Source organism: Sceloporus undulatus, chromosome 2, assembly GCF_019175285.1.
Source record: "Sceloporus undulatus isolate JIND9_A2432 ecotype Alabama chromosome 2, SceUnd_v1.1, whole genome shotgun sequence".
Taxonomy (NCBI): Eukaryota; Metazoa; Chordata; class Lepidosauria; order Squamata; family Phrynosomatidae; genus Sceloporus; species Sceloporus undulatus.
In genome coordinates, this window is record NC_056523.1 from 10,401,335 (window position 1) to 10,418,788 (window position 17,454).

Below are 17,454 nucleotides of genomic sequence, written 5' to 3' on the forward strand. Positions count from 1 at the left end.
ATATGGAGATAGATCAATTAACTTTTTTTTTTACTAGAAGGAAACCAATGGATGACTGTTATACGGTGTGGGAACCACTAATAATTAATATGAAAGAAGTAAAGGGGAACTTTACAGCTATAATTTTTGATTAAAATGGAAATCGTCTAATAACAAAAGTTAAGTGCTTGGTAGTGAATATAAACACAACGGTTAATAGGACAAAAATATTTAAGGGACACGACTAAATGGAACAAACTGGACAGTCTGATCTAATAAAATACGCCGAGAGAGAAAAGATGATACGTTTTATAAATGAAAATGAGGTGGAAAATACCAAGTTGTAAACAAAACAAAGGAAGTAGTAGTGATAAAAGCTGAGATAAAAATATTGATGATTATATTAATGCCGTATATTACTACAAAGATATAAATATGTAATAATAATAATAATAATAATTTATTTATATTTCCCACCTCTCCCTATGGATCGAGGCAGGATTACAGCCGGATAAAATACCAAAATATGTATGTATATAGGTTGTATCTGGTGTGTGTGTGTGTATTTGTAAAATTAATTAAAAATATTTGGAAAAAATAAACAACATATCAGCAGAACCTATTGATAATATAAGGGACAAAAGAGAGCTAAAACTTTGGGAAATGCTTTGAAAAGCCTGGGATTCCCTTTCGCATGGTTTTGAATGGTGGTTGTCATGCCTGTGTTTCCCGGCAGGGGGCGCCCGTACGAAGCCTTGCCTGCCTCTGCAGCTGGGCTGAACCCAGCAGAAGGAAGTGGAAAGAGAGAAAGAGAAAGAGAAGGTGGAAGGGATCTTGCAAGGAGAAAGGCTTCCCTGGTCTCCCTTCCAGCCAGCCATCCAAGGGTTGGGGGTCCTGCAAGCCTGGATCACCCCCCCCCCCTTTATTTGCATCTGAGGCTGCAAATGGGCAAACTCTGGCTCACACCAGCATCTTCATTCCTCCTGGTAGGCTGCATGGGACACTGACTTGGGACTTATTTTATTTATTCATGCCATAAATACATTTTATGGGGTGGGGATCAGGCAGCCATTCAGTCTGTAGGGATGGCTAGATTAGTGGTTTCTAACCTCCAGGTGGCTTGAACTTCAGGTCTCATCATCCCTGACATTTTTTGGCCAGGTTGGCTGGGGCGTCTAGGAGCTGAAGTCCAAAGCACCTGCAGGGTCAAAGTTTGAGCATCACTGGGCAAGATTAACCCAGGGGTGCATCTATAATTAGGATGCATCCACACTGCAGAAATGATCCAGTTTGAAACCATTTAAACTGTCTTGGCCCAATGCTGTGGAATCCTGGAATCTCCTTGAAATAAATTAATAGTTTGCTATAGCACCAGAGCTCTCTGACAGAGGAGGCTAAATGTCTCACAAAACTATGGCGCATTACACACTGCCATAAGGGATGTCCTTAGGACGTCCCATTTTGAAAAAGGGGTGTCTCTTCCAGACGCCCCTTACCCTATTACGGATAGAGTCTGTAACAAATGGCGGCAGCCGTTCCACACGGCCGCCGCCATTTTGACGTAGCAGATGCTCTGCGTCCACACGTCGCGGCCCAGAAGTGATGCTGCGAGTGCGCGCTTTGGCACTTGCGGCGTCTCTTCCGGGTTGCCAGAAGGAGCGCAATTTTCGCGCTCCTTTGCAGCGCAGAGGAGTCACGCGGTTTGGCTGCTGCGACTCCTCCGCTCTGCAACCGGCAGCGGCCCGAAACCGCCCCTTTTGGGCGGTCTGTAACGGGCCAAAAGTTCCTGAATTCCCTAACATTGAGCCAGGGCAGTTAAAGCAGTCTCAAACTGGATTATTTCTGCAGTGTGTTTTGGACCTCTGGTTACAATAAATATTTATTCTACCTTACTTTTAAATATTTCATTTCTTGTGTTCCCTGTATCCAATAAATACATCTATCTTTTTCTACATATATCTACTTTCAGTTGGCCCTCCATATCCACGGATTCCTTATCCATGGATTTAACTATTCACAATTGAAAAATATTCATGTATGTATGTATGTATGTATTATATATACACATAAACTCCAAAAAGCAAAGTTTGATTTTTGCCATATTATGCAAGGGACACCATTTTACTATGCCACTGTGTTTAATGCAGTGCTTCTCAATTATTTTCTGTCATGCCCCCCCTAGGAAGAAGAAAACATTTCGCGACTCCAGCGCGACTGTAAATAGTATCATTTATATATATGACAGTATTTGCCGAGGTCAAACGAGCCCCCCTTTACGGAGCCTCGCGCCTCCCTGGGGGGCGCCCCCCACTATTTAAGAAGTACTGGTTTAATGGGACCTTAGCATCCACAGCTTTTGGTATCCATGGGGGGTCCTGGAACCAAACCCCAGTGGATAGCAAGGGCCCACATGTGGACTGTATATTTACTTTATTTTAGTCTTCCAACTTCATTTATGTACTCCTTGTTCTGTTTCTTCTATCTCACTATATAATTTATAATCACTTATTTTACTAATGATTTAATTTGAAAATACACCAGTTCTAGATTTGAAAAGGCCAGCCAAAGTGATGAAGGAGCAAAAATTGCCAAGACCGAAACTAGAAGAGAGGCCAGAAAGTACAGGAAGGATCAGTAATTCAATTCAAGGTGAATATGGGAGAAAACAACCAGGATGGGGAAGATCCCAGGAAGGCCAAGGGGAACCATCCAAGGAGATGCAACAACATTGGGAAACCCAGTGGCAGGAATTCCTGAAAACACTGCAGCCCATTCGCACAAGATGGGCAACCCCAGTAATGCCAGAGATGGCTCCATGGGAAGATGCCAAGGCCTTCCTGGTCTCCTTTGAGCAAGTGGCCAAAGCCTGCCGGTGGCCTCAAAAAGAGTGGGTGGCCCGGCTCCTTCCAGCACTGTGTGGAGAAGCAGAAGAGGCCTTTCAGACCCTGGAAACCGGAGATCAGGAGGATTATGAGAAAGTAAAGGCTGCCATTTTGAGAGGAGATGCCCTGAGAATGGAGCTGCAGCGCCAGCACTTCAGACAGTTCTGCTGCCCAGAAGTTGAGGATCCCCAAAGGATTTACAACCAATTGCAAGAGCTTTGCCACCAGTGGCTAAAGCCAGAGAGACGCAGCAAGGAGCAGATCCTGGAGCTGCTGATCCTGGAGCAGTTCCTGGCCAGCCTCCCAACAGATCTGCAAAACTGGATCCGAGCCGGAGGGCCAGACACTTGTTGCCAGGCCATGGCATTGATGGAGGACTTTTTGACTGTCCAGCGAGATGCTGAGAGAGAGAAGTGGCAGGTGAGCTCTCAGTCTTGAAATCCCAGATTCTCTGAGAGTCCAGAATGTAGATTAGGTCGCTGCAGTTATTCAGCGAAAAATGAATGTCAGTTGTAACACATCTGTTGGGCCATGCTGTTTAACACTGCTTTAACTGGATGACTCAATGCTACGGAATTTGGGGATTTGGAGTTTTGTGAGCTATGTCACCTTCTCTGTCAGAGAGCTCTGATGCCACAACAAACTACAAATCCCAGGATTATATAGGATGGAGTCAGGACTGTTAAAGCAGAGACAAACTGCATTAATTCTGCAGCGTGGCAGCAGCCCTAATGTTAGGAATCTTCACCCTTAGTAGCACTGCCCCATGCCATACCCCATACCAATCTGTGCACTATTATTATTGTAGCATTTATTAATATGATTTATTTAAAAGACTTATTTTCTGCATTCATGCAAGATGATTTGAGGCAACAAAGTCTATTTTAAAACTGTTGAACTCATAAAATCCATATTTACCCACTAGAGCAGAATAATATCTCCCATCCGTAGCATATATTAGTCCAGTTGTGTCCTTCTAATCCTGGGTAGACATGTTCCAGGATCCAGAGATGTACACCATATGATTTTCAGTACTTCTGCAGCACTCCTTTGTGGCTGCCATTTTAGATGCTAAGGGATGACATTGCATCACTTCGGGGGGCCATTCCCAAGACACCATGACAGGTTGAGTCTCTCTCATCCAGAATTCTGAAATTTGAAATATTCCACAAACCATAACTTTTTTTTCATGGGTGGCTGAGCGAGTGACACCTTTTCCATCTGATGGTTCAGCAAAGCATGAACTTTGTTCCATGCACAAAATTATTGAAAATATTGTATGAAATTACCTTCAGGTTATGCATATGAAACATAATGTATATTAAACATAAATGTATATGGTGTATATGTATGTGAAACATAAATGAATGTTGTATTTTAGACTTGGGACCCAGCTCTAAGATCTCTCACTATGTATATAAACGCAAATACAGGTATTTCAAAATTCACCCCAACTCCCCCAAAAATCCAATACAGCCCTAGTCCCAATCATTTTAGATAAAGGAGACTCAACCTGTACAGTAGAATTCTGGGGTTTGTAGTTACAAAGGGACTAGAGCTCTTCTGCTGAGAATTTCAAATGCCCCCTCCCTAAACTACAGTCCTCAGAATTCCTTAGGACAGAACGATGGCAGTGACAGTGGAATCCCAGCACTGCAATTGTGTAGTGCTCAAGGTTGCCTTTGGGGTGCATACACCCCCACAGAGCTGTTTTCTGGCTCCCAGGATCTCCAGGTATATAAAAAAAATCTGACCCAATGGTCCCTGTAGCAGGTGGTGGTGGTGGTGGCATTTTGGCCAAGTATTGTCCCCTCCTGGAAGTGTCCTGAAACATTTTCAATGTCTTTTTGGCTGAATGACTTGGAGGGGTGCTGGGGATCTGAAGGGCAGTGATTGATCCCCAAAGGGCCCAGTGGACCATGTACCTCCTACCCCTGCTCTGTTCTGAATTGGATTGTCCTCTTTGTTTTAGGGGCAATTGAAAGAGGAGTGCTTGGTTTCTGCAGGAGCTGAGGAAGAGACGTCTGATGCGATGAAGGGAGAGATCTTCAAAGAAACCCAGCAAAATGGTGACGGAGAATTAAATGCGCTGGGTAAGGATTCACTGAGCCAGAACGTAATCTGCTTGTTTTATGCCTGTGGGATATTGGGTGTTCATCTACGCTGTAGAAATAATGCAGTTTAATACGACTTTATGTGTCTCCATCTTATGGAATCCTGGGATTTGCAGTTTTACCAGGTCTTTAGCCTTCTCTGACAAAAGGTGCAGCTGCCTCACAAAACTACAGATCCCTGGTTCTGTAGGATGGAGCCATAGCAGTTAAAAGTGGTGTTAAAGTGCATTATTTCTACAGTGTAGATGCTTCCTGAGACTGGCCAGGACAGAAATTAGTCCATAGTTCCTGAATCTGTATCTGATGTGTAGAAAAAGGGATTTGGACAAACACAGCTTGTCCTGCAGCGATTCGGAGCATCTGCATCATGTGAAGTTCCTTTTTTGAGTGCCACTCTTGGAGATACAAGATCTTTTTTTTTATATCTTCAGAAATGCCGGAACTAGTAATCATTAATAGCAGGAATAGAGGCATTCCTGAATTAACATGGCAGTGCAGTTCCTTTTTACATCTGCCAGCTCTTTATGCCTAGGTTTCTGCCTAGGTGGAATCATTTTAATAGCATTGGCATTGGGAAGATGGTGAAGGAGGATTGGAGAAACACAAACTTACAGTGTCAAGTTGCAGCAGCCGGTCTGCAGTAAACAATACAGTCCGCCCTCGGTATCCAGATTATTTATATTATTTATTCACTGATTCAACCATCCATAGCCTGAAAATATTCCAAAAATATATATTCCAAAAAACAAACCTTGATTTTGCCATGTTATATAAGGGACACCATTTTACTTTGCCATTGTATTTAATGGGACTTGAGCATCCATGGATTTTGGTATCCATGGTGTGTGTGTGTGTGTGTGTGTGTCCTGTAACCAAACCCCAGTGGGTACCAAGGGCCCACTATACAATAAAGCTTAAACCAGAAAACATAGAATCATAGAGTGGAAAGAAGCCTCATGGGCCATCAGGTACAGTCACCCCTCCACATTTGCAGGAGTCAGGGTCCAAGGACCCCTGCAAAAGTGGAAAAACTGTGAATATGTTAGGAGGAGGAGGAGAGAGAAATTGGATTCTCCTGCGGGTGGCTTCAAAGGGAAGGTCTTTGGAAATGAGGAAGATATAAAGTTTGGCAAAGCAGGGGAATGTATGGGGTTGGTTTTGGCTGGCTGCGACAAAGGGTGAGGAGGGGTGGTGATGAAGAGGTTGACTTTTTTAAGCAGCACCTACAAAATCGTGAATAGTCAAAACCACAAATCTGAAACCTGTAAATGTGGAGGGCTGACTGTACAATCTTCTGCTGAGTGCAAGATCTCCAGCTTAAGCAACCCCAGCTGGTAGCTGTCCATCCTTTTTCCGGAGAAAGTGATCCCACCATCTCTCCAGGAAATTGATTTCATTGCCAAACCATCAAGAAGTTCTTCCTAATGTTCACTTGAAATACACTCACTCGTCCCTCCAAATTTGCGGCTTTGACTTTTGTGGATTTGATTATTCACGGATTTTATTAATATGTTCTCTCTAGGAATATCTGGGTTCTCCAGCACAACTGTATGGCTAACTTTAACCAAAAGTCGCACTGAAGTACCTAGAAATTCATAGAAAGAACACTCCAATAGGCATTTATAGCTCCTCCAGTACAATTCTGTGGTCAGTGTCTCACAGATGTTAACCACAGAGTTGCACTGGAGGACCTAGAGATACCCGGAGAGGTGTTCTCTCAGGTGTTTTTGTTATTTGCGGTTTTTCAACATTCACAGGGGTCCTGTGCCCCTAACCCCAGTGAATGTGGAGGGATGAGTGTATATTCTCCTGAAGAGATGGTTAAGAGGTGATATAATAGCCCTGTTTAAGTATTTGAAGGAGTGTCACATTGAGAATGGAGCAAGCTTGTTTTCTGCTGCTGCAGAGACTAGGACAGTGGATACAAGCTACAGGAAAAGAGATTCCATCTCAACATTAGGAGGAACTTCTTGATAGTAAAAGCTGTTTGACAGTGGAAGACACTCCCTTGAAGAGTGATGGGGTCTCCTTCTTTGGAGGTTTTTAAACAGAGGTTGGATGGCCATCTGTCAGGAGTGTTTTGATGGTCTTCTTACATGGCCAAAACGCATTGGGCTTTTAAAGAAATAAACATTTTTGGAGCATCGCACAGCACCTAGGACTTTGCTTCCTTTCATTCTTTCACTGTGAATATGTGCTTTCAATTTTTTTTTTGTTTTGCTCACAACTGTGGGACACAGAGAAGGACCCTTCCAAATTTGCTTGTTAGGGTGGTATTGTGGCAAGGGTCGTAATTTGTATGTCTCCGTAGAGGATTGGAACCTCTTTAGGATGAACATCTTGTTTTTAAAATTTGTGCTATGAGTAAATCTGACAATACAAATGGTGACTCTTAAGAGTTAAGGGATAGTTTGTCTCCCTTTTTAAAATCCTTTTTTCACCCCTCACAGGCAATGGTATTAAATGCTCAGCTGCCTCACTTCCTCTGAAGGGATTGGAAATGGTACAAACTGGTGTGCAAAACATGAGCGACACGCTGGTGAGTTGCCTTGGGTGAGTCAGGACGGGGTGTATAGGAGTCAGGTTCACCCCTGATGTTAGGACAATCCCCATGGTTTGTTCCTTAATGTGCAGCAGAGTCGGGTTTGTGGGATGTGGTCATTTTAATACTGTTGGGAGAAAATTTAAAGGGCATCACGCCCTGAAGTCAGAGTTACTCAAAATATATATAAATTCCAAAAGGCAAACCTTGATTTTGTCATTTTATATAAGGGACACCACCATCTTACTATGCCATTGTATTTAATGGGACTTGAACATTCATGGATTTTCTTATCCACCAGGGATAGATGCAAACCCCAACAGATACCAAGGGCAATGGTTGTAGTAATTGTTGTTGTCACCTAGAGAGTCACTAGAATTCTCTGGCTGAGAATTTTTTAAGTACTCTCTCCATAAATTGCATAGCATGTTGACATGGCAGTTAAAATGGAATCACAATGCTATGATTGTGTAATGTGGATGGACACTAGGAAAGGTTATTACTACTTCTTTGGGGGTGGGATGAGAATAGTCCTGGGGTCTGGATGGGTGAAGGGCCACCAAACCAAATTTGGGATCACATGTGGCCCCCGGGCTTCTTGGCAGTTGCAAGGAGGACCCTGCGTTCTTTGTTTGGGATGCTCCAAAACAGTTTTTGTCCACATTGGGGCTATTCACTCTTTAAATTTCCATTCATATTTGTTTTTCTGGATATTTCCCTAGAGAGCTGTAAATCGAAAGGCTCTTATAATAGGCTGAATGAGTTTTGTTTTAATGCCCTCTCTTTCACCATAGAAGATGCAACTGCACTGTAGAAATAATTCAGTTTGATACCACTTTAGCTGCTATGGCTCAATACTATGGAATTCTGGAAATTGTAGTTTGTTGTGGCATCAAAGATCTCTGACACAAAACTACAATTCCCAGAGTTCCATAACATTGAGCCATGGCAATTAAAGTGGTGTCCAACAGGATTATTTCCACAGTGTAGATGCAGCCAAAATCTCACAGGGAGTCAGATGTTTGTCTTTTCCCATATTTTGCAGGGACCGATGAACCTCAAGGAAACTCACTTGTCTTTGCCCGTCTTCAGTCAACCTCTGACCCAGCCAAGCCGACAGACCATAGTCTGGAAAGTCCTGCAGGAAGAGCCAGGCAATGCAAATTCTTCGGGTGAGGCGCTTTTTGCTCACTTCCAGCAAATCCATTAAACTTATTTGTAGAACTGAGAAGTCTTGCTAGACAAAATGAACATTAGGCTTTCCTTGAGATGAAAAGGGACGTACATAGATTTGCCTTCAAATGCCTCCAATAATGCCCCTTAAGGAGCAAGGTGGCGGACATCTTTTGGGGCCTTCAGGAGCCATTTTAGGTCCTTTTTTAACAACCAGAAGAGAGTGAAAATCACCTCCTGATCACTTTTTTAAAAAGGATTCCATTGGGTTAAATTGGCCCGGAGCTCCAAAATGTAGCAAAATGTCCCAGTCATTCCCTAGAGGGCATTTTGGAATATAGGACATTTCAAAATTGTTCAAGTTTCAATTTTTTAATAATAATAATAATAATAATAATAATAATAATAATAATAATAATAATAATTTATTTGTATCCCACCCAATCAACGAGGAATCCGGGTGGCTAACAACAGTGGAAGTACAATTAAAAAATACAATAAAAACAAAACTAATCCCTTCTCAGACCCCCAAACATATAAAGCAGACAATAACAATAAACAATATCAATACAGTGGCAATCAATAGGAAAACGTAAGAACATTACAAATCAAACAAGGTGGATAAAAAAGCCTTTCCCCAACCCCTCAACACAAGTTCACATCAAAACAATATTAAGCAAATTAAATATAAACATAACATAATATCTGATAGAAAAAACATAAAAATAACAATTTCAGTATGTCAAAAACCATAATCTATATAACATAATAAACATTAAAAAGTACAGTTTATCACAATTAATTTAAAAAACCACACAATTATAACAGATCAAGGTTCAAAGGAGGCAAAAACAGGTGCATCCTCTCCTCCTCTCCCGAGCGAGGGATCAATGGAGATAACCGATGTTATCAGGCAGGAGGCAGTCCCAGGAATCTGTGGTCCTCACAAACGCTGGCACGCTAGGTCATCAGGATTTTACCCCTTTGTGGCCCCACAGAGACTCCAAAATAGTCCCAGGGCCACATGTAGCCTGGAGGCCAAACGTTACCCAGCTGGGGCTTAGACTCCTGTTGCAGTCCATGAAAGTGGGAGGTTCTGTTTAGAAAGCTAAGGACGTTATCAGACAAGGGAAATTGGAAGTATAATCCAATGGCAATCTGAACGCAATCATGGGGTTTAACATTATTGCGTGATAGACTACCACACGCAATTTCAGGCAATGGGAAGTCAGTCCGAACGCAATCATGAGGTTTCACGTTATTGTGTGAGAGGTGATCACACACAATTTCGGGCAATGGCAAGCTATTGTCAGGCAATGGGAAGTCAGTTCGAACGCAATTCGAATTCACGTAAATTCGCTAAACTAGCGAATTCATGTGAATGCGTTCTGGCCCCACTTTCTTTTCATTCGAAATTAAGAGAAATTCCTCCCATGTGATAAACTCCTAAGTCACTATAACTCAATGTTGACTTGATAGCAAATAAGGACAACAGCAAACTTTAGTTAGGACTGATAACGGGATTTAAGCCTTTATTTTTATTTCTTTATTTTCAGGTTTTTGTGGCCACTTTTTCAGGAAAAACCCTCTCAGAATGGCTTCATACTGAAAGTTTATAAGATGATTCCAAAATAGGAGGGAAAGATAAATGGGAATGCTGAGGAAGGGAAATAAAAGGATTAATGAAGAAATGGGACCAAGTTAAATGGATTGCTCTTTTTGGGCAGCAGTGGATTTCTTCTTTAGAAATGACGTTGCTAGAACTTGGGCCTTTTCACACTACAGTGTGATTCCACTTTAACTGCCATGGTTCCCCCCTATGGAGTCCTGGGATTTGTAGTTTGGGGATTTAGAATTCTCAGCCAGAGAGCTTTAGTGCCTCACCAAACTACAAACCCCAGTATTCCATTGGATGTTGCCATTGCAGTTAAAATAGAATAATAATAATAATAATAATAATAATAATAATAATAATAATAATTTGTTTTATTTATATACCGCTATTCCAAAGATCATAGCGGTGAACAGCAAGTAAGCTAATTTGCCCCCAACAGTCTGGGTACTCATTTTAGTGACCTCGGAAGGATGCAAGCCTGAGTTGAGCTTGGGCCCTTTTGCTGGTCTTGAACTCGCAACCTTGTGGTTTTGAGTGAATGGCTGCAGTACAGGCATTTAACCACTGCGCCACCAGAATCATAGTACAGAGGTACCCCGGGTTACGAAATTAATTCGTTCCGCTGCCGCTTTCGTAACCCGAAAGGCTTTCGCAAGCCGAAAAGCCATAGGCGCTAATGGGGAAAAGCCGCGATTTCGTGCGAAAAAGCGCTGAAAAGCACCAAATTTTTTTTCGTAACCCGAAATAACCTTCGTAACCCGGAACAGTTTTTTTCAATGGATTTTTTTCGTAACCCGGAAATTTCGTAAGGCGGCGCATTCGTATCCCGGGGTACCACTGTATTATAATTCTGTAGTGTGTAAGGACACCTTAAAAATAACTTTTCTAGACAATATTGGCTATTAATACTTTAATTTATATATTTATTAAAGTACTTGATGTTGTGCTGCTTCTTTTGTACTTTAGAAATCCCTGTTGTTGCTGTGTACCTTCAGTTTGTTTCCAACTCATGATGACCATATGGCAAATCTATCATGGGGTTTTCTTGGCAAGTTTCTTTAGAGGGGGTTTGCTATTGCCATTGCCATCCTCTGAGACTGAGAGAGTGTGACTTGGCCAAGGTCACCCAGTGGGTTTACATAGCTGAGCCGGGATTTGAATCCTTTTCTGCAGAGTCATAGTCCAATGCTCAAACCACTACATCACGCTGGCAATCTATACATGGCCCCCGGTAAAAAGAGAGATGTAGTGAAGAGATGTAAAACAGTGTAATTCAGCATGATGGTCCATGGACCAGTGAGCATCCCTGGGCCATTTGGCTACTGGATCCTGATGAGTTTCCAGGAAAAAAAGAAATGAGTGCAAACAATTTGCATACATATGGTAGCCAGACACATGGTGGGGTGGGATAATTGCCAATTCTTTATATCAGATAATCTGGGAAGCACTGCCTTAGAAGAAGCAGCTATGGAAATAGAGATTACATCCATTTGTTTAAATGGACATAGAAGTATGGGTAATACAGTGGACCCCCGTGAAAGTGAAAAGGCCACAAATGAAAAACACTATTCTCCCCTTCCTGATAAAACACCTCTCTAGGAATCCCTCAGTTCTCCAGGGCAACTCTGTGGTCAACATCTGCCAGAAGCTGACTATAGAATTGCACTGGAGGACCAACAAATGCCTAGAGAATTGTTCTCTGTAAGAATCTCTAAGTCCATTAGTGCAACTTTTGGTGGAAGCTGACGATAGAATCACACTGGAGGACCTAGAGATTCCTAGAAAGAGCATAATCCATGAATAATCAAATCCACTAAAGTCAAAGCCACAAATGTAGAGGGCTGACCATACTTTCTTTTTCTCTCTCTGCAGGTGCTGAGAGTGGAAGTCAGATCAAGATGGAGAATTCTCCCTGGAGAGGAAATGAGACAAAGGACATTCCCAAGAAAGCCCTACTGATCAACCAAGGGGATATCCAAGGGACAATGGAGAGGCACGATGAAGGATGTGAGTTCAAAGAAGAACAGGGGAAGCATCCCATGGGGACAGAGGATGAAAGTAATGAGTGTACTGAAGGTCTCAAAGCTGCAATTGAATATCCATTCAGAGAACACACAAGGGATAAAATGGCCACATTCTCCCAGTGTGGTAGAAGGTATCACTACAGTTTAGAACCTGATATGACCCGTACTTTGGAGGACCACAAAGCATATCTGATGTCAGAAGAATCATGTCAGCAAAATTCATACCTTGGTGAACCTCTGAGCACAATAACTGGAGATAATAAATCTGAATTCTTGGAGAAGGAAGAAAATAATTTGAACAGAGATCAGAATAATAGTCCAGAAGAAACACTTGTTAACTCTCCTGAGTCTGGGAATAACTTTAGTTTTATGAACTTGCCAAAGAAAATTCCAGGAATTCAGAGTGAAGGGAGACTATATGATTGTTCTCAGTGTGGAAAATGTTTCCTGCAGAGAAGAAATTTGATGATCCATCAACGATCTCATTTTGAAGTTATACCATACAAATGTTTTCAGTGTGGGAAATGTTTCAGTCAGCAAAGAAATTTAACAATTCATCAAAGAACTCATACTGGAGGTAAACCATACAAATGCTTTCAATGTGGGAAATGTTTCAGTCTGGGAAAATATTTGAAGAGACATGAAAGTATTCATACTGGAGTAAAAATGAAACCATATAAATGTTCTCATTGTGAAAAATGTTTCAACCAGGGAAAAGAACTAAAGATCCATCAGAGGATTCATACTGGAGAGAAACCATACAAATGTTCTCAGTGTGGAAAATGTTTTAATCAGCAAGGAAATCTCATGAACCACTGGAGAATTCATACTGGAGAGAAACCCTACAAATGTCCTGTGTGTGGGAAAAGTTTTGGTCGGAGTAACCAGTTGAAGACCCATCAGGGAATTCACACTGGGGAGAAACCGTACAAATGTTCTCAGTGTGGGAAATGCTTCAAGGTGGAAAAATATTTGAAGAGACATGAAAGACTTCATACTGACCAAATGAAAGCACTCAGTGTGAGAAATGATGCCATCAGAGAACTCACCTGAACAGCTGTTAGGGAATTTATACAGGGGGGAAAACATTCAAATGCCTAGAGTGACAATTGTGTGGCCCTTCAGATGTTTTTGGACTGCAACACTCCACAGCCCTGGCTGGTGGAGCCACTGGCAAGGAATGCTGGGAATTAAAGTTCAACATCATTTGGCAGGCAGCATGACTTTCATTGCTTATCTTGGAAGGATTGACTCATTTGACATAAGCAAACTGACAACGGACAGAGGCTTTATGAACACCATAAGTGTGGGACACATTTTCTTTGGAAGCATGCTTTGAAACAGACATAGCTTATCCACTTCTGTCTCATAATTGAGGGATTATTGTCATTCGTCTATCGGGATTTCCCTGGAGTTCACCATCTGGTCCTCTGAGTGTCCAACTCATGAACAGTGATATTGTCCAAACAGGAAAGCTAATACCAACAGTTCCCTTAAGTGTACTTTAACACTTGGGATTTCTGGATCCTTTGTCACTGGAGAATAAACATGTAGCTTTCTAATTGTTTTAGACTATTGATTTATATAAACTAATCAATAATTTCTATTCCCCTTGGAAAGGATCATTAGCTCACATTGACTGTACATTGGTCTATGCACTTCCTTTTTCATAGACGTTTCAGAATCTAGGCTTACCTCACTTATAAGGAACTTTGTTCAGACTTAAAGGAGCATGGTACTCACAGTATATGAACAGTAGTGAGGAATATAATTTTACTACAGCTATATAGGCCATTACAAATCTCAGAAGGGATTGCCAGACTGAAAATGTGGGAGGGCTCCTGAAGCTTTAATGGTGTTATTGTTGATGTTGTGTGTGGCTTCATGTTTTATGACTTATGGAGACCTTAAGACACAGAGCTTTCTGAGGCTGAGAATGTGTGACTTGCCCAAGGACACCCAGTGGGCTTCCATGGCCAAGTGAGGAATTTATTATTATTATTTATTATTAACCTTTATTTATAAAGCGCTGTAAATTTACACAGTGCTGTACATACAATCTTTTTAATTGGACGGTTCCCTGCCCTCAGGCTTACAATCTAAAAAGACACGACACAGAAGGAGAAAGGAGTGGTGGTGGGGAAGGGGCCTCTTTAGTAGGATAATACATATAAAATACATAGCAATACAGGAAATGATTCAATAAAACAGACAACAAAAGAACATCAAATAGCAAGTGACAATTATGCAATGCCTGGGAACGCTTCTCTGAACAGGATGGTCTTCAGCTCCGTTTTGAAGCCGGTTAAGGAAGTGATGGCTCTTGCTTGCGGGGGAAGAAGTTTCCAGGAGTGAGGGGCAGCAAGTGAAAAGGGGTGAATCCGAGATGGGGCAGAGGAAATCCTGGGTTGGGACAGCAGACCTTGACTACCAGAACGGAGGGCCCTAGTGGGAAGGTGAGGAGAAAGAAGGTCTGATAAGTAAGGAGGGGCCAGCCCATGGAGGGCTTTAAACGTTGACAGCAGGAGCTTATACTGAATGTGGAAAGGGAGAGGGAGCCAGTGAAGGGATGCCAACACAGGAGAGATGTGGTCAGAGCGGTGGGTGGATGTGATAATGCGTGCAGTTGAATGCTGGACAGAAATTAAAGGACGGAGGTGAGAGAGAGGAAGCTCAGCCAGGAGGATGTTGCAGTAATTGAGTCGTGAGACCACTAGGGCATGGACCAGGATCTTGGCAGTAGAGGTGGAGAGAGATGGTTGGATTTTGGCAATACAGTATTGTATAAAAAGAATCTACAAGCCTTGGCTGTGGTCTGGATCTGAGGGATACACGACAGAGAAGAGTCAAAGATAAAACCAAGACTGTGGGCTTGCTGGACTGGTTGAATAGAAATGTTGTCCACAGAGACAGAAAAGGAGTGTTGAAGGGTGGGCTTAGGAGGAAAGACAAGAAGCTCCGTCTTGGACATGTTGAGCTTCAAACGCCAATGGCACATCCACTGAGAGACAGCTGTGAGACATGATGAAACTTGCTGTTCAAACCTTGGAGAAAGGTCGGGGGTGGAAAGATACAACTGGGTGTCATCGGCATACAGATGGTAGGAAAAACCAAAAGAGCTAATGAGTTTACCTAAGGACAGTGTGTAGAGAGAAAACAGAATTGAATCCTTGGTTTCCAGATTTATAGTCCAAAGCTCAAACCACTACACTGCACTGGCTCAGGGGTTGTTTGTCCTGCTATCAGGCAACAAGGAAACATCTGCTGAAATTCCACTTTTCTACACCATTAAAGGTACCGGAGCCCTCTCCAGTTTTCATTCTGTCAAGCAACCCTGTATGCTGCAGCTATTGTGTGCCTTCAAGTAATTTTTGACTTATGGAGACCCTAAAGCAGGATCTACTATAGAGTTTTCTTGTCCAGTTTCTTCAGAGAGGGTTTACCATTGCCATCTTCTGAGGCTAAGACAGCATAACTTGCCCAAAGTCATCCAGTAGGTATATAGATGTAGAAAAGGGAATTTCAGCAGGGGTTGCTTGTCATGCAACCAGGAAACATGCCACAACTGCTGAAATCTCCTTTCCACACCACCGGCAGAGGTATAGGAACCTTCCCCAGTTTAGGCTGGGATTTGTAATGGTATATACGGTAGGTACAGAAAAGGAAATTTTAGCAGGGTTGGCATGCAACCAGGTCACAAGCCACACCTGCTGACATCCCCTGTTCTACACATCCATTACAGATACAGAAACCCTCTCCACTTTTCATTGTGGCAACCCCGTCCCATTACAAAGCTTGCCACACTGAAAACTCTGTGTGTATATATATGTGTGTGTTTCCTATACCTCTAATAGTGATGTAAAAACAGAAATTTCTGCAGAGGTTGCTAGCCATGCAACCAGATAACAAGCAACCCTTCCTGAAATTCCCTCTTCTACATCATTACAGGTCCAAGAGCCCTCACGTTTTCACTCTGCCAACCCTAGAATGGAACTTGTAATGGGATTTCTAATAGTATAGGTGTAGAAAATGGAATTTCAGCAGGGGTGGCTTATGGTGCAAGCAGGTAACCAGCAACCTCTTCTGCAATTCCCTTTGCACTACAACCGTTGTTTTGCAACAGCTGCAGAGCTCTTTGGACTGGAAGTCAGCCTGAAGAAAACGGAAGTTCTCTACCAGCCGGCACCTCAGGAAGAACACTACCAACCCCACATCACTGTAGGCACATCTGTGCTTAAGTCCGTCCAGCAGTTCACCTACCTGGGAAGCATAATCTCAGACGCCAAGATTGATAAAGAGATCGATCACAGACTGGCAAAGGCATGTAGTGCATTCGGAAGGCTTCACAAAAGAGTCTGGAGTAACAAACACTTGAGGCGAAGCACAAAAATCAGTGTGTATAGAGCCATTGTACTGTCTATTCTCCTCTACGGATCTGAAACATGGGTCACCTATCGCCAACACCTACAACTCCTTGAACACTTTCATCAGCGCTGTTTACACACAATTCTAAATAGACACTGGACTGACTATGTGACAAATGTTGCTGTCCTTGAGCAAGCAGGGATCACCAGCATTGAGGCCATGCTATTGAGGACGCAGCTTTGCTGGGCAGGACACGTTTCTAAGATGAAGGACCATCGCCTCCCCAAAATAGTATTTTACGGTGAACTCGCCACGGGTCAGCGTAAGAGGGGTGCCCCAAAGAAGAGATACAAGGACTCCCTGAAACAACATCTCAGGCTTGGCCAAATTGATCACCAACAATGGTCCTTCCTGGCCTCGCATCGGGAGGGATGGAGACGCACTATCCATGACGCTGCAGCCTTCTTCGAAAGCTCACAGCGAACGAGTCTCGAAGAGAAACGACAACGCAGAAAGAAAGAACCACAACCTGGAAACATCACCCAAGGAGACTTTCTGCTGTGCTTTCTGCAACCGGACCTGTTTATCCCGAATTGGCCTTTTCAGTCACTAACACGCTTGTACAAAGCGTGGGATGTGTCCTTCCTGAATCTTTGTTTGTGAAGCAAAGCCAGAGAGAGAAAACCATTACAGGCACAGGAGCCCTCTCCAGGTTGCTGTCTGGCAACCCTATATGTTGCCATATAGGGTTTATAGTCTA

The 17,454-nt window shown here is 42.7% G+C and overlaps 2 protein-coding genes across 3 annotated transcripts in view; both read left to right on the forward strand.

Annotated features, from left to right (window-relative positions):
- Positions 1-13,877, forward strand: part of LOC121921809 (zinc finger protein with KRAB and SCAN domains 7-like) — a 29,876-nt gene extending 15,999 nt beyond the window's left edge. Inside the window, exons 5-10 of the mRNA XM_042450380.1 lie at positions 716-965; positions 2,521-3,281; positions 4,834-4,954; positions 7,426-7,514; positions 8,563-8,689; positions 12,178-13,877. Of these exons, the coding sequence (XP_042306314.1) occupies positions 716-965; positions 2,521-3,281; positions 4,834-4,954; positions 7,426-7,514; positions 8,563-8,689; positions 12,178-13,382 (2,553 nt within the window). The 3' untranslated portion in view covers positions 13,383-13,877. The remainder of the gene's footprint in view (positions 1-715; positions 966-2,520; positions 3,282-4,833; positions 4,955-7,425; positions 7,515-8,562; positions 8,690-12,177) is intronic.
- The window catches only part of LOC121921898 (zinc finger protein 397-like), a 942,727-nt gene that overhangs the window by 581,960 nt on the left and 343,313 nt on the right, over positions 1-17,454 (forward strand). The window lies entirely within an intron of this gene.